Here is a 24,065-nt window from a genome sequence, read left to right on the forward strand (position 1 = left end):
GAGGAATAAGAGGCTTTTATTTTTATTTGCTTATTTGTTCTTCTGTTCTATGTTATTACTATTATTTTTTACTTGCTATCTGTTGATAATATTCCCTAACGGAGTGCTAAACAGTTGGAAAAAATAAACATATAGGCTAACATAATTTATGTGTGTGTGTATGAGAAAAGTCAACGTAGCAGCTCTCCAGCTGTCACTTTCTGCCTTGCTACATCAGACGTGGTCCATCTACCTGAAACCTTGAGTGCCTGTGAGGAAGAGTGCCTCTATTGATCCGCATTGGACAGATACTAATGATGAGGGAAGAAAAATCTTTTTTTGAGTTAAAGTTTGGATTTCAAAACTAACTTAGCATCCTAGTAAATCACTATTCCAAACATCACCATGAATTTGATTTTTCTTCTTGATTCAGTTTGCTTTTGAATCAATTTTAACAATTCATATTGGTATGACATGGGTTTTCAAGCTGTTATCTTATTCTTAGTGGTTCAAACAATATGCTATTTAGACATGCCATAACATGTTAGTTTATTTTGGTGCCAAAGTTGAAACTCATGTATAATTTCTGTATAACACACATTTTCCATGAAGTTCTTGAAAATTCTTTTATTTGGCTTACACTGAAAGTCATTTTTAAGTATTTTATCTGTAATCTTTGCATGTCTGGGACTAAATTGTTACTCATCTTTTCATTCCCTATAGTGGTCAATACAGCACCTTGCAATTTGAATGTTAAATAGGTTATTGTTTACTATCTGGATTCTATATATACAGCTTAGTTAAATCACAAGTAAAACATGGATGCAATGCAGTGCCTTCTAGCTTAACATGTGAAATTGAGCGATTATTATCTAAATATACTATTTTTATGTTTTTAATGCTGAATTCCTTTTAAATCAGACTAGAACTTATAAAAATGAAGCAGCTTATAAAAGCTTACAATAAAAACATAGTTATTAGAAAGCATGACACTGAGAAAAATAAGATAAAATTAAGAAAAATTGAGAAAGATAAAATAAGCATAAACATCTGTAAACTAAATTATTTACATTTTAAAATCCATGAAAGACACTATCTTGGGAATATTCAAGTGGGTGCAAAATGTCTCAGAAATACTAAGCTACTTCTCAGATTATAGGTCATTTTTCTTGCAAATGTCTCAATGTTATTATTATAGAAGATACAGAAAATCAGCTTCAGACCTTAGCAACGAAGAACAATAATTTCCTTCTGAAGCTTATGTTACAGAATGAAGTCACTGAGGAAAAAAATAAACTGTAAACTTCAATCATTAGAGGAAAATCTTGTCTTTGTACATATTATGCTGGCTAACCCAAAGTTATTGCATCTGTCTTGAAACATATTGCTACTTAGCAATATTCCATTTGTCAATGACTCAGCAAATTAAGATAAAAAAGAAAACTGACTTTTCTAAATTAAATATACTGTCTCTAACATTTTTGTTAAGTTTGAACATTTAGAAAAAAGTAATGGGTTTCAGGTTAATTTTGTGCAGACAATGAAAAGAATACATTTCTCTCATGATTCAAGAAAGAAAAAACTCCCCATTCTTATGAAACTACTAATGATATATAAATGAAAACTTTCTTATCAAAGATCCAAGTTCTGCCTGTTTATAGTTATGAAGAACTTTTGCTGAAGCAATTCAGCAAAGTTCTTCTCTTGCTAACTGAAAACAAAGAATAAAATGCGCCAATCACAAAGCAAGGCGTACACCAAGTTTTTCTTTAGTAACAATCATTTCTAAAGTCAACAGGTCCATCCTATACTTAAACATGAATAATGAGAGGAATGAATGTCAAAAATGTTTCAGCAACCAGGAAACCAGGAGGGGTGAGTAGGTGGTATTTTGCAAGTTGGATTTTTAAACCTATCACGTTGACACTCCAAGTTTCTGAAATGGAAATGTGAATGCCATGATGTAGTGAACATCCCTGAACCTGCGGATGACAATCCTGCATTTCAATGGCTTGAGTTTAATCACTAAATACAACATTACTTTGCTGAGAGTGTTTTAATTACTTATAATCCAGAAAAGGTCTGAAAGACAACTCTTTCAACTTGTCAAACTAAAATTCTTATTACTAACCAACCTTTTTTTGAAATTACTTTTTATCCATTAGCAATACTCAAGGCAGCCCAGAAAAACCGAGTGAATGAGACAAATGCCAGCACCCTGGGCATTTCCAGAAACAAAAACGAGTATTCCCTCTGTTCTAACACACGTGAATGTTCCCAACATGTTCTAACATACACGAGTGTTCCTTCCATGCTCTAACACATGCTAGTGTTCCATGTTCTAATACACATGAGTGTTCCCTCTGTCCTAACACAGGTGAGTGTTCCATGTTATAACACACTTGAGTGTTCCCTCTGTTCTAACACACATGAGCGTTCCCTCTATGTTCTAAGACAGGTGAGCGTCCCATGTTATAATACACGATTGTTCCATGTTTTAATATACACAGTGTTCTTTTTATGTTTTAACACACGGAGTGTTCCCAACATGTTCTGATACACGTGAGTGTTCTATGTTCTAACACACATGAGTGTTCCCTCCATGTTTTAATACACATAAGTGTTCCATGTTCTAATACATGAGTGTTCCATGTTTTAATATATGCAGTGTTCTTTTTATGTTCTAACACACATGAGTGTTCCCTCATGTTCTAACAAACATGAGTGCTCCTCCTATCTTAACAAACATGAATGTTTCCTGTATGTTCTAAGGATAATCAAGTATATGTCTCCTAATACATTAATGCTTGGGCACCCATTTCTTCAGCATCCACTGTTGGTAAAAGTCTGACTTTTCAGTAATTTGTGACATGACTGATACATACAAAGGTGTATCTGAAGACTCTCTCTGTTGATTCTTACAACAATCTTTTAAGATGAGTGCATGGCTTAGGACAGTGCTTTCCTAATCTAAGGCAATTTCCTAATCTAAGGCAATTTTCCAATAAAATATACCACTTCTAAACCTTCATTTTAATAATAACATTAACATGTAGATAATACATCAGGTACCTCTGTGTACATATGTGAAACTATTATATATGTGAAATATTTTATCCTATAAACAATCCAGGAAGCATCACTGCCCTTTTGGCATTTTGTTGCTGATATTGTCTTCAAATCAGAAAATTAAAACATGAAGATGCTAATTTGCCCAAAATTATACAGCTGCTTTGTTAGGAGGAGAAACAAAATCCAGTAATCTTACACTTTAACTCATTTAGCACATTAGAGGTTTCTTACGGATTTATTCATTCATTCATTCATTCATAAAGAAGAATACCAGAGAGAAAAGGAGAGGTGGAGATCTTTCATCCACTTGCTCAACTCCCCAAAAGCCTTGTACCTTCAGGCCATTTCTCAGTGGCCAACCCAGAGGCTGCTACTCCGGCCCTTTGTTCCTCTGATTCAGTAACACTAAACAGCCATGCCTGCCCTTCAGGATGGTCCCTTCCCTGACCCAAGGCAGGCGCAGCCATCAAAGGCACAACATTGATACTTCATCACCACGACAAACATTTTTAAAGAATAAAGTTAAAACTTCGCAAACTGACACTTGAAGGCCAGTTGTGACTGATTCTGCCAGCTCTTACAGAAGTGCATCATAAACTCTTTTGGTCCTCTTCTTTTTTGGCAACAAGGTAAAAGAAATGGGCATTTTTGCCATGAAAAAAAAAAAAACGTACATATTCAATAGTTGATTCCTTGGCCTCCTCTGTTTCCAGGGACTCTTACGTATAACTCTCCTTGATCATTCTCTGAGGCCAGTTACTTTTACCGCAAAAGCAGCTACATCCGCCTCCAGCACCAGGAACAAACGAATCACCATGAAGAAAGGACAACAGCCTGGCCAGGGATCCTCCCTGCTCTGGGGAAGCTGAGGCACATTACTCCCCCGAAAAAAAGCATTTTAGGACATCTCTGGAGTGGCCCTCAGCATGGGGACAACTTGCAGTTTCTTCTCTTCTCTGGTGGGGATCTTTTCTGCTTATTTAGTGAGATTCTGTTACCACTGTGCTCCTTGTGAGGAAGGAATGGTCCTCAGTCAGATGCGGGAGTTGCAAGCCTTGGGTCACGGTGTTGAGCAGTGGACAGGGGCTGGGCAGGCTGCAGAGGTCAGACAGATCTCACTTCCCAGACGGCCACCTCAGCTCAGCGTGTGGGGCGTCACAAGGACGGCTGCGAATCTGAGCCGCAGGAACCCTTGGGGTCAGGAAACTTATCTGAGAAGCACATGGGATGATACCAGTGGCAAATCAGAACAGAAACATTTCAGCGGGCCAGCTGGGTTGCTGCTCACCTTCACCAGCGGGGCCACTTTGGTGATGTCAGCTCTGCAAGTATGGTTTGCCTCATGTTTAAAATAAAAAGAACAGCATTTCGAAGGCGTGTGAGGACCAAGTGAAAGAGTTTACCTAAAAGCATACGCGTGTCTGAGATCAAATGGGCACTTAATGGTCAGTTACTGTTTTACCGATGATGAACAATTGCAAACATCGGTAAAAAGCAATATATAGTATTATAATAAATAATATGTGAAAAGGGGAGAAGAAATGTGTTAAAGGAAATAAACATAAGTAATTCATAGAAAGGGTCAGTGTGAATGACAGATTCAGGAATCAGGAAGGAACTAGATGGCCATTAAAACTGAGAAAGATAAAAGACCTGCAGGGGAGAAAGAACATTATAAATAAAGGTTTAGAAGGCTGAGAAGCTTGGGACATTTGGAGCCTCAGGCACAACTGTCTGAACTGAGGTCAAAGTTCAAGAAGAAAGTGAACCAAGGAGCAGTCCACCCAGGTGAGGGCCGTGACTGCCAGCTGAGCCCGTGGCCCTTGAGGCTGTCTGTGGTCAGTCACAGACCCAAGCTATGTTTTTAAAGCCACCAAATGTGAGGAACATAATAGTTTATATTATGCCTATAAACAATCCTAAAACTTGAAAAATTAATGTTTGCTAAAAGAATTCATACCTATTAATACCTATTCATAGTTTTTTTTTCCAATTGCATCATAACAGCTAAAGGAGAGAGCATGGACACATGCAAGGGTACTTCAAATAACTATGAAAAAATGAAATTAAAAGGTTAGCTTATTTTACCAATAAAAAAAACTTCTTTAAGTTCCTACACAAATTTTTCACAATATTCATTTTCTATGAAATTTTGAAGATCCCTTATATTACGAAAGAGACAAAACCACTAAATTACTGCGAGTTCTATATTTAATCACCCCTTTTTTAACCTCTATTAAAACATATTAAAATATACATTTGTTATTTAAATGATTTCTAAAAGTTGTAAAATATAAACATTTTGATAAATTATAATACAAAATAATCTATAAAGATAAAAGTATCAAAAGGTATTTTCTCCACAAAAAAGACTTACTTTAAAAATTGTATCTGCTCAAAAGAAATAAATAGCAAAATTTTAGAATACATTCAGTGCACTTTAAAAAAGTAAGGTTTTTATTCAAAGATTGAATCAGAAGAAAGGTAAAGGCATACAAAATGAAACGCTATCTCTTGGCTCCGAAAGAACACTAGCAGTGCCAAAAACAGAAATAAAACATGAAATACAGTGGTTATACCGTACATAAGCTAGCAAATTTATAAGAAGACATGCTCAGTCAATAAGACACTAAGATAAAACTATGTATTTTCTACAGAAATTACAAATTCTGTTTCCCAGATGCTTAAGAGGCAGAAAATCTTACATTGCCCCCGTTTGCTTAATGAAACCCCAGGCTTCATTGAGAAGCTATAAAAATCCAAAATAATTATTTGGAATATTTTGATAATTCTACCCAGAACCTTACACACTAATAATTGCAATCATTTAAGAAAATGTTCTCTTCATGCCAATTTTATCCTTTCCTCAAATCTGAATCTTTTGCAGATTTTAAAAGAAAGATTAGCAAGAAAGATTTAGCTTATAAGGCTAAGTATCTAAGCATGGCAAAATTCAAGCAAAGGGATCTTTTTAATTTCCTTCCTGTATTGTAAAGTTCCGATCAGTCATAATTTAAAAAGCAGCCTTAACCCAAAATAATCATTCTTTGAACTTTCAAACTCATTTTTACATTTTACTTGATGTGGAATAATTTGAAGATGAACATGCTGCACTATAATATGGGTGCTTGGCTTAAAGAATGAGATCCTTATGATTAGAAATACTTTTTTGGATTCCGTCACGTGACATATGCATCCTACGAACAGTACTGTGAGCTCTGTAATGCTTTCCAAACAGTGTACTTCAAGAAGCGACGTGTGTACGCTAGTTATAATGGAGACATGAGCTGATACAGTCACGCATTTTAAGGACTCCTCCGAGTAGCTCAGTAATCTAGCAGAGATGAGAGAGACTGAATGGAAATCATTCATTCAGTTGTGAGTTTAGAAAGCAAATACCCATTTGCAGTTGTCTGGTACTTCACAGTTTATAAAAGGACCTATACAACAATCCAGAACGATAGCTGGGAAAGGTTTAAGAAGTTTCATTTTACAAGTAAGACCAAAGTCCAGAGAGACTCAGGAAATCAGCCAATGTTACACAGCTTCATCAGGGACCCCCACTAAAGAGCAGGGCTTCCTGCTTATTACTACCACTTACTTTATATGGCCGCATAAGAGTAGTGTAATAATTCTCACAAAAATGAGCCTAACATCCTTAAACCAATAATTCAGACAGAAAAATAAATACACTCTGATGTATCTCTTGTTATACCATCTCAAACTTGGCTACACTTCTACAAAAATCATTTTCAGGTATTGAGATAAGAAAAATGAAATGGGATAAGCTATGATAAACAGATAACCCCACTCTAGAAAATACTATGAATTAGGAAGACAACAAATTTCCAAATACTGATAACCTTTTTTGTTTGTTTGTTTTTTGGATATTCAATTTGTATTTGTGATTTCTAAATTCACCAATAAATGTGCTGATTTGTTAATGACCTTAAGATCAGATAAGTGCTTTTAAATGAATGAACACAATTCCTAGGTATTAAGAGGTAAATATTATATTTTTAGAACACTACATTTTTAGAACATAAGGCAATATTTTGAAAAAAGAATGTGGAAAATATTAAAGAATACTAAAATAACTAAGGTCAAAACACTGGAAATGGAGCATGTTGTAAGGCATGTTATGTTGGATTTTAAAAGATCACCGTGAGAATTTTTTAAAGTGTTATCTTAAAATGATGTCTCTTTTTTCTACCTCATTCTGAAGAACCATTAAAAAAAAAAAAAAGAAACAAATTAAAATGCTGATGAAATAAGAGGCTTACAGGCTTGTATCTCAGTGCGTCTCTGTAGGATCCAAACAAAGCGGCCTGTGCCCTAAGAAAGGCTCTGGCCACTCCATCACCGGTAGCTGTGGACTGCTTCTTCAGTTTATTTTTCAAGGCCGAGACCTGCATGACAGAGAGGAATAGTTAAATTAACACCTCAGAAATTGGTACAGCGAGGTACGAACCCAATCAGCAGGCAAGCCACGGTGTCTGCAGGTCAGCCAAAAATCCATCCTCCTCCCTGATAGCTTATCTTTTTAACTGCGGAGAGCACCTGCTGGTCTGTTAATTGAAAGGAAAGCAGGAGAGGATAGTAATGTGCTAATGCAAATTGGTTTATGCTCTCTTTTTTTCCCAAGGCCTCTTGACATAAATAAGCTTTAATTATTTTACTGTAAACTGCTTGTGAGCCACTTTTCTGCAGATTTTTAGCAATTACAGCATGTGTCCACTTGTTTTGAGATGCGGTTGGTTAGGTATTCTTCATTTCTACTACATAAGGTTATTTGTTATGGGTCCTCCTGGATCTCTCACCATTTTATCTTATTTTATTTTATTTTTGTAAGCCTCATTTGCATATATAACTTTCTGGTCATTAGCTGAATACTTTTTCGTTATCATTATAAGATTAGAAAAAGGGAGAGGGAAACTGAGACCTTGCCGTCAAAAGAAAATGCTGTTCTACAAAGATATACATTGTCTCATGTCATCTTCACAACAAACCTATAAGAAAAGCACTTATATTTCCATTTATGAATGAATAAAACCAGGCACAAAGATGTGAATTAATCTGACCTCACTATGTAGCTCATGAGTGGTGAAGCAGTAATTTGAAATCAGTTCTGTCGAATTTTTTCCACTACCACATGCTGGGTTTGAGTTCACTGTCACTACCTCATGAACCAGTAATCATATTAAAATACTAAAATCTTAATACTAGGAATTTCCACACTTTCAAACGGCACTAAATTTCTAATTCTTGGCCATATAGTTTTCCTCCTTTAATTATAAGTATTATGGATTTTTTTTTTAGGAGTAGACCTTGGCTAGATGAAATTTTAAGATCATACTCCATATGTCAAGGTGAGGCGGACATGTAAAATGTTCCTATGCATTAAATTCACTTTGATTCCTTTCACAAAATTGAAAATTACAGCTTTCATATCTGAAAGTATTGACTATTACATACATTCCTTGTCAACGCTTAAAATGAAATCATGTCAAGTTGTGTAACAGTTCTGTTTTCCTAAAAACAAAAACAGATTAGGCAAATTCTTGTTGAATGGTCCCTTCAATAAGAGCGTGTTCTTATCTGTATGAAACTGCTACAAAATAATGCCACTTCTCTTTTACATATATATGCAAAAAAGAGTATTTTCATTTTCCTATGCAAGCAGACTACTCTTGTAGATGATTGTAATTGAAGTGTCAACCTAATTAACAACTAAAGTTTGAATAATGCTAATGAGAAATGAACACAGCATCAGAGGAAAGACCAGCGCTACAGGTGATAAGCCTTCACAGTAGTGACATTTTCCAGTGTAAAGTCACAGTTACTGTGATCTGATCAAAGAAACAGACCCCCAATGGGTCCAATTATAACCGTAGTTTTGAAAAAATTAGAGTTATGATGTTGATAATCTATGCACCAAAGCCTTTGCAGTATAGGTCTTCTCCCCATAGCTGTGATCTTTTCAATTTATATCCAAGCTCAACAAATTCAGATAAAAGTTTAGAGCCTAATTCATTTAGGCCACAAAGTACATAAAACAGGATTCATTTAAGAGAAAGTTGGGCAAACTATATATTCAAATAATAATACAGTTAAGGAATGCAAAAATAAATATTCTTAATACCTTCTGATTTGCAATAATGTGGGGGTTTTGTTTGTTTCAAATGCCTTTAAAGAAAAAATACAGGATTGAATACCAGTTTAATAACTACCTCTCCTAAAAAACGGTTATAAAGGGAGAAATGTACTTCCAGTCCTTCAAAGTAATATAAAAATTAAGTGGTTGGGTATTTTTTTAAATAAATTTACTTCCAAAAATGAAAAAAAAATTTTAACAGTCATGCCAAAGAAAATCTCCCAAGGTATATTTTTAATATAATAAATTATATAAGCTATAATACTTATATTTTAATTTCCAGGCACTTGTCCATAAATCAAGGCACAGTGTTTGTACGATGGTAAGCACACACACACTCCCAGAGTGGGAACAAGCATGCCCAGCTTGTATCACAGTTTAGTACCATCACTGATGCTTATGGTTTTCAGGACTGGTTACTTTTCCACAAACCCTTCCTAACCAAAGCAGAAACGTGCAGCCTTCATTTGAAAATTAGTCACTCAACAGTTGTTCTGAGCTCCCTATGGAAAGAAAGAAAGAAAGAAAGAAAGAAAGAAAGAAAGAAAGAAAGAAAGAAAGAAAGAAAGAAAGAAAGAAAGAAAGAAAGAAAGAAAGGAAGAAAGAAAGGAAGGAAGGAAGGAAGGAAGGAAGGAAGAAAGATAGATAGATAGATAGACATCTGTTCTAGAATGTGCTGTCCAGTCAGGTAGCCATTTAGCGACAGGAAGACTTCCAAACTGAATTTTTTAAAATTGTATAACAGGCATTGTCTTTGAAAACTTTACTGCAACAAGACAAAATAAGGCATCTCAATAATTTTATATTTATTATACCCTGACAAAATTTGAATTAAATGTATCATTAATTTACCTACTTCTTTAATTTTACAGTGTAGCTACTGGAACACTTACCATCAAACATGTGATTCATTCTATATTTTAATCAGACATGGCCGTTGTACATAAGCCTACTAGGAGTATGCTCACACACGGGTGTGCAAGTTTATATATACATATATATATGGGGAGGTTAAAACCACCTTGTAAGAAATATGATTCAGCTGTTTCAACATCAGCTGACTTTCACAAAGTGCACTAGCCAGGCTCTCTCTTGACCAATGCTGGACTTCGATGCAAGCGTAAGAACAGCTGACTAAGTGTTCCTATGTGCAAAACAGAATGCCCAAAAATAGCCCACGAAAGTGCTTTTAAAAATAAGTTTTAGACATGAGGATATTAATCCAATATGAAATGACACATCATCCTTGCTGTTTTCCTGGTCTTTACATCACTGAAGTAAGTTATCACCAGTTACCATTTCCAGTGCCAATTACCTTTCAGCAGGTTTATCTACCAAAAGAAAAGGAATATTTTTGCACTTTTTCAATATCTGCTGAGAAACAGAAATTTCTGCCTTAGATTCCAAATACCTAGGTTCAGTTATGAGATAAGTGCACAGCTTCCCACGAATCCCAAAGCTAGCACTCAGGTACACCACGGCCAGATGGCTACTACACCACACAATCCTAGTAATACAAAAAGTATCAATTGTTTTCTCTTTTAATTTGTATGAAAGTAAGCTGATCTCAATCCCCAATGGCTAAAAATCAATTCAGAATTGACATCTTATTTTATTGTTCTTTTAGGCAGTTTTCAGCTGATGAATAATTGAAGTCTAAGCAGGTATGACACTTGACCAAAACAACACAGTTAAACAGCAAAAAGAAACTTGCGAAATAAGCATGATTTCCTTGCTCTTATCCAGTGCTTCATTCCCTTTCACACAATGGGAATCTGGGCCTCAGAGCAGCCATGGCAAGAGGGCCAGAGCCTGAATTTCAGCACAGCGGGAGTGTGCGGCCGCAGGAATAACACCACTCCCCTCCCCACTCAGCACTCAGTGACTCTGAATAACAGGAAAGAATTACACAAGCAAACATAGCAAACAGGTCTAAATTAAAGAGTGTAAGTTATGCAAACTTAGTCTGAATAATGAAGTAATTATGCCAACCAGGAGTAAGCTAGGAAGCTAAAACACAGAAGGGGGCTGAGATTTTCAGAAATGTGATAGATTTTACTCTTCTACATGTATCTTTGCAATAAAATATATATTAACTGTTATGCTTAAAAGCTTTAATTTTTATTTTCAGTGCCATAAACAGAAAAAGCAGAGTAAAGGAAAGATGATAAAATAAATATTCATAAATACTATTTCCATATTATAATCTCCACAAATTTAAACATTATCTATGTTTTAAAAATCTCCCTTTATGCAATTATACTGTATTCTAGAAACTATGTACACTTAGAAAAGTGAAACATTTCAATCTTCAACTTTAGAACAGCAAATGAAGTTAAAAACTCCTCTTTTGCCATGAGACACATTATGTTAATTTTGTGAATATTGAATCTCCACACAGGTTTTTTCTTTTTAGTTCATTTTTTAGATTTTATTCTTGATGAAGTTTACATGGTTGATTGGGGTGGGAAGGGTTGAAGACAACGGGAAAGCAGGCGAGACCACCATTGCCACAACTCTTTAATCTTCCACATCTGGAGTAGGGGAAGACAAGGGGAGAAGCTCCACCCAACCCCGGTCACCCCAGTACCCAGGGTGAGGAACGGCCGACGTCATCCCAGGGCCCCCATGTTCTCCACGCAGTTTTAATCTTAGTAATGTTCAATTTCTAAGACATGAAATTGACACTTTCCTCCAAATTGACACTAGTTCCTGAGCAGCCTATACTTGAAGGTCTGAGTGATCGTTATCATCTATTTAATAAAAAGCATGACATTGTTGTCTACAGAAGGTATCGTTACATTGGGGTTTTTTATGCTTAAATTCTCTATCAAATTTTAACTGTTACTGCCTCACCTACCTTCATTTCCTTCCACAACCATCTTAAAAATTCAGTCAACTAAAATCGCTTCTCACCCCACCCCACGTCCGATGTCCTACCCGTATCACTACTATTCATCTCATTGCTCTAAAAGGAGCTGTGCAAGCCCTCCCCAACACATCAGCCTTTTCTTGCCCCTCATGCAATATATCCCCCAGCCCTGCCAGAGTTACGTGTGATACAGATTCCCAATCTAGCCACTGTTTAAATCTGCATTGATACCAAATTCAAGTAACTGTCACTCTTTACTTAAACCACTGATTTTTTTCTGGTCTGATTCTTATTCCAAAAATCTTCAGGATCTAGAAACCCAGATGTTACTGTTGAACTACAAGTGGATCACAGTATTCCTCAGTTAAAAATCTTAAATGGGGCCCAGCTTGGTAGTCTAGTGGATTAATGTCATCACCTTGAACGCATCAGGATTCCATATGGGCACCAGTTCTACTCCCGGCGGCCCCACTTCCCAGCCAGCTCCCTGATTGTGGCCTGGAAAAGCAGTGGAGGATGGCCCAAACCCTTGGGACCCTGCACCCATGTGGGAGACTTGGAGGAGGTTCCTGGCTCCTGGCTTTGGGTTGGTTCATCTCTGGCCATTGTGGCTGCTTGGGGAGTGAAACATTGCACAGATCTTCCTCTCTGTCTTTCCTTCTCTCTGTATATCTGACTTTCCAATAAAAAACAAAATAAATCTTTAAAAAAAATCTTAAATAAGTTTGCTATAAAACCCAAATGAGAACTGAGGGTCTTAAATATCATCCCTGACTACAGAACTCAATTTGCATAACTCTATTTCATCTCACTGCAGTCTTCTTTCTATTTCTCAAATTTGTCAGTCTCCTTCCTGTAGCACAGCCCTTAGGCATGCAAATTATCCCTCCTGTTCCTTCCACTTTGCTTGCTCACACTCATACCTGGACCACTTCTGCAGAAAGACATGCCCCTCCTAAGCTTCACTGACCGTAAACGGCTGACCGGGGTGTGTCGACTGGTGGGAATGGGATCTCAGCCTGTTCCACTTCAGCTTCTCAGTGGCACACCGCGCCATTCCACCGTCAGCTCTTCCTTTCTTTCCCACCGGGAATCCCACATTGTGACAGGTACGTGACTGATCTGCCTTTATTCCAAAATAGTTTTTGGCTTGATGTAGCCATAGGACTGGATTTAGACCAATTCAAAGTGAAATGAAGAAAGGAACACTTTAGGCTTTGTCCCTGTGAGGCAAGTGAGTATTATTCTGTGAATTTCTCCTTGCTTCTGGGAAAGATACACAAGTAACAGCAAGGCAGCAGCTACCTTAAATCTAAAGTTCAATGTCATACGCTGCGTATACAAAAGTTGCCCATAACTCTAAACAACATTTCCCTGAATTTCAGCACAACAGAGAAGTAAGTTCCAACTTTGATCTAAGAATGGACATGTTGCTCTTAACAGAAGCTGAGCTTACAGTCTATTATTATACCAACAAAACAAGATATATAAGGGATATGAAATAAGAATATAGACCAGGCTTCTGATTATTTTCATAGTTGCTCCTACTCATGCACCTGAAATCCAACCCTCAGTGCAACTGATATATCATCAGGATTCTGGCTAGGACATAAAAAGACACTAACATCCAGCTCTGGTGTGCGGCTGGAGCAGGAGAGCACCTAAGCTCTCGAGAGGCTCTGTGTTACAGTCTCTTGCTGGGCCATGGAGACACAAACTTTTTCTGCCTGCATCAGTCAACCATGAAAAGACTCATTCTACTTTGTCACCCTTATTCGAAATTAGGATCCCTTTGTTACTCTTTTTCTGCACCCTGTCCCTTATCTTTATAATTTGCAATGCTAAATGGATGTTTAATACAATGAAAACTCTACAAAATCAAGGTTGACGACAGTATATCTAGCTCAGTGCAATAAGGACACATAGTGGGTACATTATAAATACTATGGATGATAATAAATGTACAAGTGTGCCTGGAAGCGTTGTTAATTCATTGACTCCAACAACGTTTCCAGGCACACTTGTACATTTATTATTCCAGTTTAACCTTTCCAAATATTTTTGATGGGCATCAGGAACATAATTTACTTAAAAGTTCATGAGATCATTGTATCAGTAAGACTTGGGGACCCCTCATTTAATAAGGCTCAGGATTATACATACACATACACACACAAAGAACTTGTTTCCAGAAAATCAAGAATTTAAAGGATAGGTATTGGAAGTAATGTTAAAGGCCCCAAACCTAGGTTTACAGTCTACTTAAAATTACTGCCAGTAAGAAAAGAGAGAAGCATGTTATTAATATAGGGGATGAGGGGGAGGGGCCGGCATTAGAGAAAAGGCTAGGTAATTTAGTTGGAAATGAAAAGCCATGAGAAAGCCGAGAGACTTCACGAGCACTTAAAATCACTAACAGTAACAAACGATAAATCAACTTTAGCATGGCAGAAGCACAGGAACATAAAAGGGGATTACCAAAGCCTGGATCACTGTGGGAAGGACAGATCCTCTTATTCAGCTGAGAAAAAAAACAATAAGAGAAATCTTTTGAAATGTTTGGAAGCAAAGTGAAGGTTTCGGATTTTTAGTTGTGTTCTTCACTTTATGTTTTTAAAATATACAGCAAGGAAGTACAAGAAATTAGTGAGCATCTGTTGCCCTATAAATAAACAAAAAAATCTGTTTTGAAAATAATCCTGAGTTTGAAAGTAACTTACAAGAATAGTGAACTCTCACGCTTGCTCAGGGTACAGAGACACAATGACTGCTCTCAGAAATTCATTTCCTTCACCAGGGATGGAAAAGAAATGGTTGCACTAATTGTCAAAACAGTATGTTTCAAATATGCTTCCAGGATTACTGTTTGCATTATTACAAATGTTGATGGAACATGTCTTCATAAAATATTCTAGGAGGTAACTGTTAGCAGGTATTTTAAAAAAGCAAACTTCATGGGTAAAGCTACAAGGATTGTGATCACAACTGCTTTCTCCAGTCATTTACTGAGCACCTATTCTGTGCAGGACACTGAACCAAAGCTGTACGATGTGGGCAATGTGCCTGGTGTCCAGCGCTGAGGACTGACAGAGGAAGGACAGGACTGCACTCCTCCAGGGGCAAACAACACAATGTTTCTCTGTTGGAGTCAGCTCCACGAACTCAATAAAATTTCCAAGGAATTTTAAATACTGAATTGAATTATGTTTGCTATCTTTCTAATCTGGACACTCGAGAAATTATTTATGGACTTCACTTACAATAAGACTTACAGCAGAGCTGTGGCAGGCCTGAAACAAATATCATATTCTCTTGGGCCTTCTTTTTCTTTAAAACATCTGTTATGTTCAACCCCCATGTTGGATTAGAGGAAAGATTCAATGAATTAGAGTGTTGGATAATCTGTGTGGTTTTAAGATTTCAATTTGCTTATATGATTTAATAATCCTTTTTAAAACTTGATTTTAAAAAGTCTCTGAAATTGCCAATTCATTTCCTAATTTATTCCCTAATTGTTTTTAAAAAATCACTTAATTGTATATATCTAAAAATCTTCAATAAACTCAGATTTTCAGGAAATTTCTCTAACTGTTTTTGCTTTAAACAGCTGTTGTTGGGTCAGAATAATTGTTGCCATTCTTCATTTTATTGCAATAAAACTATTAACTTACTTTATACAACACTTGAAAGTTTCACTATCATATACTTAACATTTTAGACATGATTATTTCACAATGATGTGTGCTCAATGTTTTAGTAATTAAAAATGTTTTATAAAAACACATCTATTCTGCAACATTCAGTGGTCTGCACTGAGTTGTACAATGACTGAAGTCCACACCCTTATAACAACACATGGAAAAATGTTTTCCAATTTTAATATATGGAAGATGAAAATAAAGTTTTCAAAAACAGTGCTGAAAAAGTTTATTCAAATCAAATGGATCATGTTAATACTTCTTAACAAAAGAAAAATGGCAAATAAGCTTCTAGGTTACATTTCTGGTCATTTATTACACTGCCTATCACATTTGCACAAGAGGAACTGTAGGTTAGTGCCTGGGATGTAGGTGTGCAGATCACCCTATATGAACTAAAGTTCCAGATACACGATTTAATGTTGAACACACTGACCTATTTCAGAAGATATTATGCTTTACAATGTAATGAGTCATTGTCATTTAGAAACAGTTAAAACAATATAGATCAAAATTCACATTTCTGTTATAATGAGTATTCTCTTTCTAATGTCACCTCTAATCCCACTTATAGGAATTAGTTTATAATTTTAACTCAGTGTTCATGATAGATTTCCTAACTCTTATTACAATTTTAATTACCAGAATAATTTTCCAATAAACGTGTTACTTTGCTATTTTTGAGAGAGTAACAATTCTCCAAATTATTTTAAAAATGATAAAATTAAAAAGATCTGTAATGCCTTAGAAATACAACGATTTAATTTTTTAGGAAATTGAAAACTAAATGTGTGTGTGTATGTATATATTTGTGATAGGAAGTTTCAAAGCACCTTTTTAGAAATAAACCCACCGAGGTTTCAAATCTGGAATTTTAGTACCTGGTTCTTTTTTTTTCCCCCATGCTCATATACATAACACAATAAGGCTAATTTTAATAGTAACTTATAAAATTTACTTCCTCATTTCAAAGCACTTATACTACACATTCCTCAAGATAACTATTTGGTTACTCACAATTTATTCACAGACAAAAAATACAGAAGTGTAGATCTACCTCTTTTTTAAAATTGCTACATAAAAAAATAAAGCAAATCTCAGCCTCTAAAAAAAATTGCTACATGAAATAATCAATTTTGTTAAAATCACTCCCAATAAAATATTAGTCTTTTTTTTCTTATAATGATCCAAATGTATAGTGAAATGATGAAATCGAAAGACAAGTGTACTTGTCAGAACACAGGAAGAGAGGTCTTTTCCCCTCCCTGACGGAAAACAAAGGATTCCTGAAAGCTCTGGCCTGATTTATTTTTCCAATTTTAAATACCTTAAGAGTAGCGGAACTGCTACTGGCATGGTAGTATTTCTAACAGTCAATAAATCTAAAATATTATGTGTGAATATTGGAATGAAGCCATTAAGAAGATTACAGCATGCAACACAGCAGAGGGTCCACAGGAAGAAAGAAGCAGTAATTCAGGACAACTGTGACCACTGACCTCTGAAGAGCCAGGCCCACTGGTCAGCCTGACGCAGGAAGAGAGGGCGCATGCACAGTCATCTAGCCTGTGAGTATAATTTAAACGCTTTGGGGAATTATTTTAAAAGGCTTTTCATTTAAATCTCAGTTTGCTTATTAAACAATCAAACAATAGCAATAGTAATATTTTTCAAGCTTTAAGTATATTCAATTAACTCAAACCGCACACCAAAAAAATCAATAAATCATTTCTAATTTTAACCCATGTCATTTAAAACACTATTGTAAAATAATACATGATATGATACTTCATCATCTTTCCTGCAGAACTATAGTGATAGTATTGGAAAACTGATAAAAAGATAGATTCATTTGGGATGTATTAAACAACCACCTAGATTATTATCAGAAAATTCCCAGAACTTATTAATGGCCTAGATCCATATTAGAACTGCTTTGATTTATCCATTCTTCAGATTTGTTTGGAACCATATGGCTCCTAATTTTAAGCAGACATATAATCGATTTACATTGTTTTACAGTGTTCCTTCTACGTTTATATTTCAATGTATCAATTATGCTTAGCTATACTATTGTTTATGAGTAATCTACAAACTAGTTCCTTTTATAATTTCATGTATTTAGACTTGGACATTATATGGATGCTATCTAGTTTCCCCATCTACTTAAATAAATGCTTTAATCATCAAAATAATGCTGATTCAGAAATAGTACTACAAATAAAAAATAACTGCCCAGAAAAAGTGAAATTTCAGAAACTTTGCTGAAAGACTCACATCACAGAATACGACTGTAAAAATGTTACAATCATATCCAGAAAGCCTGAATGTCTTTCTCTTTCTTTCACTTCTTTTTTGTTTCTTCATAATAAACAATCTTTTATTAAAGTACATTGGGAAACAGGCACAAAAGAAAAATATTCTCAAAAGTTGATTCTGTTTTCATGATCACTTCTCCATCCAGTGAAGAGTATGCTGATGTATTTCTTAGTGAGCAATCTTAACCATTCCTAACACTTTCTGAAAAATTTTATGAGGCCACCTAGCTATAATGAGCTGAAAAGATAATATAATTGTTCACTAGTCTAGGTTTGGATTTGCTCACACGTACATAAATTTTATTACAATAAGGTAAAGTAGTTCAATTCAATATGCTTCAAGGTCAGCAGGTATTTTAAGTTATATATGGGCATAAATAATCTGTTTTTAACTTGAAAGTCATATTTTCACTTATCACCAACCAGGAGAACAACAAATGCTAATTCTGCAATTTTTGTTTGCTTGCTTTGAATCCGTAACTTCATTCTCTCAGACTGCCTAATAAATAGTTGCAAAGTAGTTCTAAATTCAGAAAGACAATTGAAAGATTTTTTTTATTTTCCAAATTTAATATCCTTGAAAAGAATGAATGCTTTTATAAAAATCTGAGTTATTTTTAACTTGGAACTATGTTTACAAGGTAGTTTTAAGTAGCCATTAAAATACACAAGGACAGAGCACCGCTTGGCACTTTTACCCTGTAATAAGGAAGACGAAGGCCACCAAATGCACTTTTGGAGACTGCTTAACATGAAATACAGAATATGTCCCATTATAAGCTGCAGACACACACACACACACACACACACACACGCACACACGCATGCACACAAACCCTCTGCAAGATCAAAGACCAGAAGAAAACTGGCACTTAATTTATCAGCCTTTACAGACAAAAGACAGTTTTCGTCATTTCAAAGGGATCAGATGTCTTTTATGACAAACTGGGTTTGCAGTTTAATTTACAAATAGAATTCTAAGTAAGCAGTCTTTGCTCTGCCAAAGCAAATGACAAACAGTGTAGGTTTTCATTCTTGCAGCCCTCAGCAGGATAGAAAAGATTAAAATAAAACTGAAATAATTTAGAGAAAACAAATAAATGTTTCAGAAAGTTGAGTGAGATCAAAGCTAGAATTTTCTGACCCCAACTGTACAAGCATTTCTTATTATATTGACCAGTGCCATCAGATCATTAATTAAAAGGAAAAGCGCTGGCAGGTGGCAGGGAAGCAAAAGCCGATAATTGGCCCCCTTCTTCTTCTTGCCTTCAAAAACTCTCATTCTTTTGCAAGACATGCCACTAGGCAGACAGAAATGCCTACTTTGTAATATAATGATTAAGATGAGATGAAGAGACTTACATTTAAAGAAACTCTGCCTAATGAATGCATCTAGCTTTTTAATTATGATCCTACTATTCCAGTAAGGAGTGTGATGTTTCATTCAACATCTCCTCAACTGCCAAAAGGTAAAAATATTAAAGATAGATTCTATATTAATTCCTCTCACACCCCTTTCACACACCCAACACTTTAATTTCAAATAAAAAGTGGAAATTAAATAACTGTTAGCAATCCAAGAGTCCAGGCAAAAACATGTATGCTCACCACCAAATACCCTCAGACTCACCACATCACTGGGGAGGTTGTTCAAGTCATTAAATGGTGATTCTAAAGTGTTTGTGTCAACATTTAATATAACCACATCTTCCAATGACTTGTTTTTCACTCTCTGTTAAAAAAAAAAAACATAATTATGAAGGAAAATGCCTTAATATATATTCCTGACAAAACTATCTTAAGCTTGGAAAAATAAAAATACTTGGATTGATGCATTAAACTTGTGAAAAGAAAAAAATTGTGCAATTTAAAAGAAGACAAACATCTTTGCCTTCTGAAAAAGGAAACTATAAACTAAATATTTGCTGAAAATGGGTGACTGAATATTTGCTCCACTAATCTTTAACTAACTACCAAAGAAAATCAGAAAAACCCTATAAAATAGGCACAGTTAAGTAAACCTTAAATAAATAACATGCTCTAAACTTTATCAATTCAATTTAAAAATCTGTGTTTTAAACCTATTTGTGTTCCATATCTACTGTTAGGATAAATCACACTATATAACATAAATCAACATGTATGAATATGGTATTATACCATGCTTGATGCTGACAATTATTTGCTGGGTTTTTTTTTTCTTTTTCAAATTTAATACCTCAACCTTAATGTGCAATTGCTTGTATGGAAACAAACAGAGGATAGTAATATGGAATTTGTTGCTAACAGTCGTCAAATTAATTTCAACATAAAGGATCAAATTGAATGGCCTATCAGATTAACCAATTTGTCTTGTTAGAAAGCTGAGTCAAAACAGCGACATATCTCAGTATCTCCAAAAATGACATTAAATTTTTAAAATTTTACCAAAATTTCCAACCAGAAATGAAATATTTGCATTCACTTTTCCTAGTTAAACTAATATGTATCCTTAAACCAAGTATATAATTTTACTAATCTTAAAGGTATTGTATCAAATATTATTCCTCGGTGAGTCAAAGTGCTCATTAGTTAAACAGATTCATGAATTCAGAATTCCATCACTACAGGTTTACAAATAACAGATCAATAATTAATTATGATGTAATGTTTTTTAAATGTTTTTCTCCATTAATAGTCATTTTTAATTATTACTTAAACATCTTAAATTTATACTGCCCATGCCAATTGCTTTTTTAAGTTAGTCAATACTGAAATTTCTCTGATCTATTCAGAATTTAAAATCTCCGCATTTTAAGTAGATTGTTAAATTTCCACAAAAATATAACTCTAGAAATTTCTCCACGTTCAGAAAATCATTATGTCTATGCAATTCTCACAGGGACAAAGGATTGTTAATATCCTCTAAAGGTGTTTTTAATTCCTAAAAAGTAAACCTTAAAAATTAGTCAAAGTGTTAACGAAGAATCAGCTATAGCGTATTATTGATATGAGTGCAAAAATGTATAAACATACTCATTTCATTTTCATGTGTATGTATGTGTATATATGTAAAAAAGGTTTAAACACATAAAATATGATTATCCTTAAATTATAATAGCAACCTATAGGCCAAAATATTTACATTAGTGGCATTTATAAGGAAAAACATAATGTTGACAAACATCTTCATTTTTAATCATCTCTAAGACAGAAACTGAAACACAATCCAGAAAACTGACATCCTAGGACAACAGCCATAACCCTTAAGACGTTCTGTGAACACTTAACGATAAACTCTGAATAAAAGAACCGATATTAATATGAAATGCACAAGCCTTTAAGATTGTTCTTAGTTTTTAAAAGTCTGATAATAGCTTAACATTAGATTTTGATTATTTGATAATGAAAGAGGAATGTGGTTATCTCTAATCAATGAATTGAGAGCCCCTCTATAATATGACAGTTTTTACAAAACAAACCACAGAAAGAGTAGTAAGTGATTTAAATATTTTTAGAGAAAATTTAGATTTATGCCTACAGTTCACCAATTTTTTCTCTCCACTTCAGGCTATAGCTATTTTGAATACGTATCTGCCTCATATTTTGCCTCATAAAATTGTGAAATAAGAATTAAGATGAAGAAAATGCAGGGGCAGGTGTATGGTGCAGTGGTTATTCCACTCATTGGAATACAGGTATCCCATGTCAGAGTGCCTAGGGCTACTTTCTGGCTCCATTTCCAATCCAGTTTCCTGCTAACGAGCACATGGGAGGCGGAAGGAGGGTGACGGCTCAAGTCAGAAGCCTGCTACCCAACAAGGAAACCCTGTCTGAGTTGCTGGCTCCTGGCTTCAGCCTGGTCTAACCCTGTCTGTACAGGCATTCGGAAAGTGAACCACAACACAGAAGACACCTTTCCTTCTTTCTAACTATTTGCCTTCAAATAAAACCAAAGTAAACTTTAAAACAAAAATGAAAATATAAAAAATGTTTTTTTGCTAATAAAAATAAGAAAATATTACTGGAAATAGAAAGTCTATTATTAAAAACAACAGTAAAACTTTTCAACATTGAGAAGGTCTTCTCACACCTTCTCTGTCCTTTCCATACAATGTGACTACAAATATTACAAATACACATTACACACACTAATGCAAACAAATGACACCATGGCTGCAATCACACTACGCTATAAAATTATTTCCACATAAGCTAGAGTCCTTTATTTTTTAAACAAATAAGACAACCCTTACCTTTAAAACATCTCCTAACTTATTCCTATTCCCTTGCATGCCTAAATCTGTTCTGAAGTCATCCCTAAAGTCTACTTTTTAGGGAGATAAAATGACCTTAGCCTTTTATTCTGAAGCAAATTTATATTTTATAAAGGCATTTCCATTCAATTTTTATTCAAGTTCACATAAAAATAATTCAAAGAAACTTTGTGAAGAACTTTGAACAACTATTGAAACTGTCCTGAGAAAAAATAAGAGAATATTTTGACTCTTCTTACCAAAGAAAAAAGAAGGAAAAGGGGTTGTAATTCCCAAACAATATACAGAAACCCATTCATCTCAGCTTCACATACTGAATGTGTTAATAGTTGAGTCCACATTTCAGTATGATGATTTTTTTAAAAAAATTAAGACAGAAATGTAAGTGAAAAGTCTAATAAGGACATCAATGATGTCACTGGATGAGGAAGAAAACTACTAAAGGGTATCCAACTGGTATAAGAGAGCTGACGAATTTCCAGGCACACCATCTCCTAGCAAGCCAAATGAAACCTACAGTTTTCAGCAAAGGTATTCATGGTTCTAAATACTCTCATCTAAGAATTGGAACCAATTTAAAGAAAGAAAAGATGATTTCTTTAAGATTATATTTCAAGAAGTAAATAATTCCTAGATTTGCCCCTTTAGAAAAGTACGAGTTTTCTTTGTGCGTTCAAGAAACATGTGGTAAATTTAACCAAATACGCAAAACCCCTTCGGAAAAGCTACCCAGTCCAGATTTCAGTAGTAAAACCAAATTAAACATACTGAAGAAATTCATTAAAATACATACATTTTTTTATTAATGATAAAAACCAAATTTAAAAGTGGTATCTGAGGCATATAGTAAAAGAAAAAAAGTATGCAAATCTAGATCGCAGGTAGAATTTCATAATGCATGCCTTTACTAGGGATATGACACTCTCCCAATAGCACTTATCAGCAGAATCTTTGATTTAAAGTAAGCACGGTTAGTACAGAGAGCAACAGCACCTAGTAAGAAAACCAAACTTAGCTAATTTAACTTGCTCATTAGTAAGTAGGTTAAAGTGCAATCTGTTTTACTGGAAAACAGAAACTGGAATTGTGTAGCTTAATGATGCCAACCCACCTATCCAGTCTGGTTTTCCAGCAGGTCTTTTGGCTTGTTTTTTGTTTGTTTGTTGTTTTTGAGAAGTTAATCTTACAAGTTCTCTCTAGAAACCTCCCTGATTTCTACTTCAAAGTGTTTAAAGCCCAACATGTTTCACCTCAGGGATCAGTTGATCTTGGAATGATGTTTTGACAGGAGGAAAAATATTCAATTTTACATCCTTCTACAAAATTGAAATAAAAATGTAAATAAAATAGTATATTCTTATAAAAAAAAGGTTGAGTGCATTGAAATCATATTCTGATGGCGCATACTGATAAGAGTGTGTAAAAAGTTTCCCCTCATGATTCCTAAGTATATAAACTTTGACTTTCAGAATATAAAGGTCTGTAAAAAAAAAAATCATGAAAATACTATCTTGAAAAAAACTGTGAATGGATTCAAAAACTTTTTGCTTCCAAATAAACATATTTACTTCCATTCCTCCCTGAGTATTCTGAGTGGGCTCTGCAGGGCTTGAAACAGACAAAACATTTCAAATTGCCACAGAGAAAAATTGCTATCAAGGACTTAATTTTTTATCAAATATAATCTATTTCCTCAGGTTCATTCCTCAGGTTTAA

The 24,065-nt window shown here is 34.8% G+C and overlaps 1 protein-coding gene across 2 annotated transcripts in view; it reads right to left on the reverse strand.

Moving 5' to 3' along the window:
* Window positions 1–24,065, reverse strand: part of DENND1B (DENN domain containing 1B) — a 234,296-nt gene that overhangs the window by 51,825 nt on the left and 158,406 nt on the right. For both annotated transcript variants that reach the window (XM_058668968.1, XM_058668967.1), the window contains 2 exons: window positions 19,724–19,825; window positions 7,335–7,460 (listed from right to left, as the gene is read on the reverse strand). In XM_058668968.1, coding sequence (XP_058524951.1) covers window positions 7,335–7,460; window positions 19,724–19,825 — 228 coding nt within the window. The remainder of the gene's footprint in view (window positions 1–7,334; window positions 7,461–19,723; window positions 19,826–24,065) is intronic.

This window comes from Ochotona princeps, chromosome 10, assembly GCF_030435755.1.
Source record: "Ochotona princeps isolate mOchPri1 chromosome 10, mOchPri1.hap1, whole genome shotgun sequence".
Classification (NCBI taxonomy): Eukaryota; Metazoa; Chordata; class Mammalia; order Lagomorpha; family Ochotonidae; genus Ochotona; species Ochotona princeps.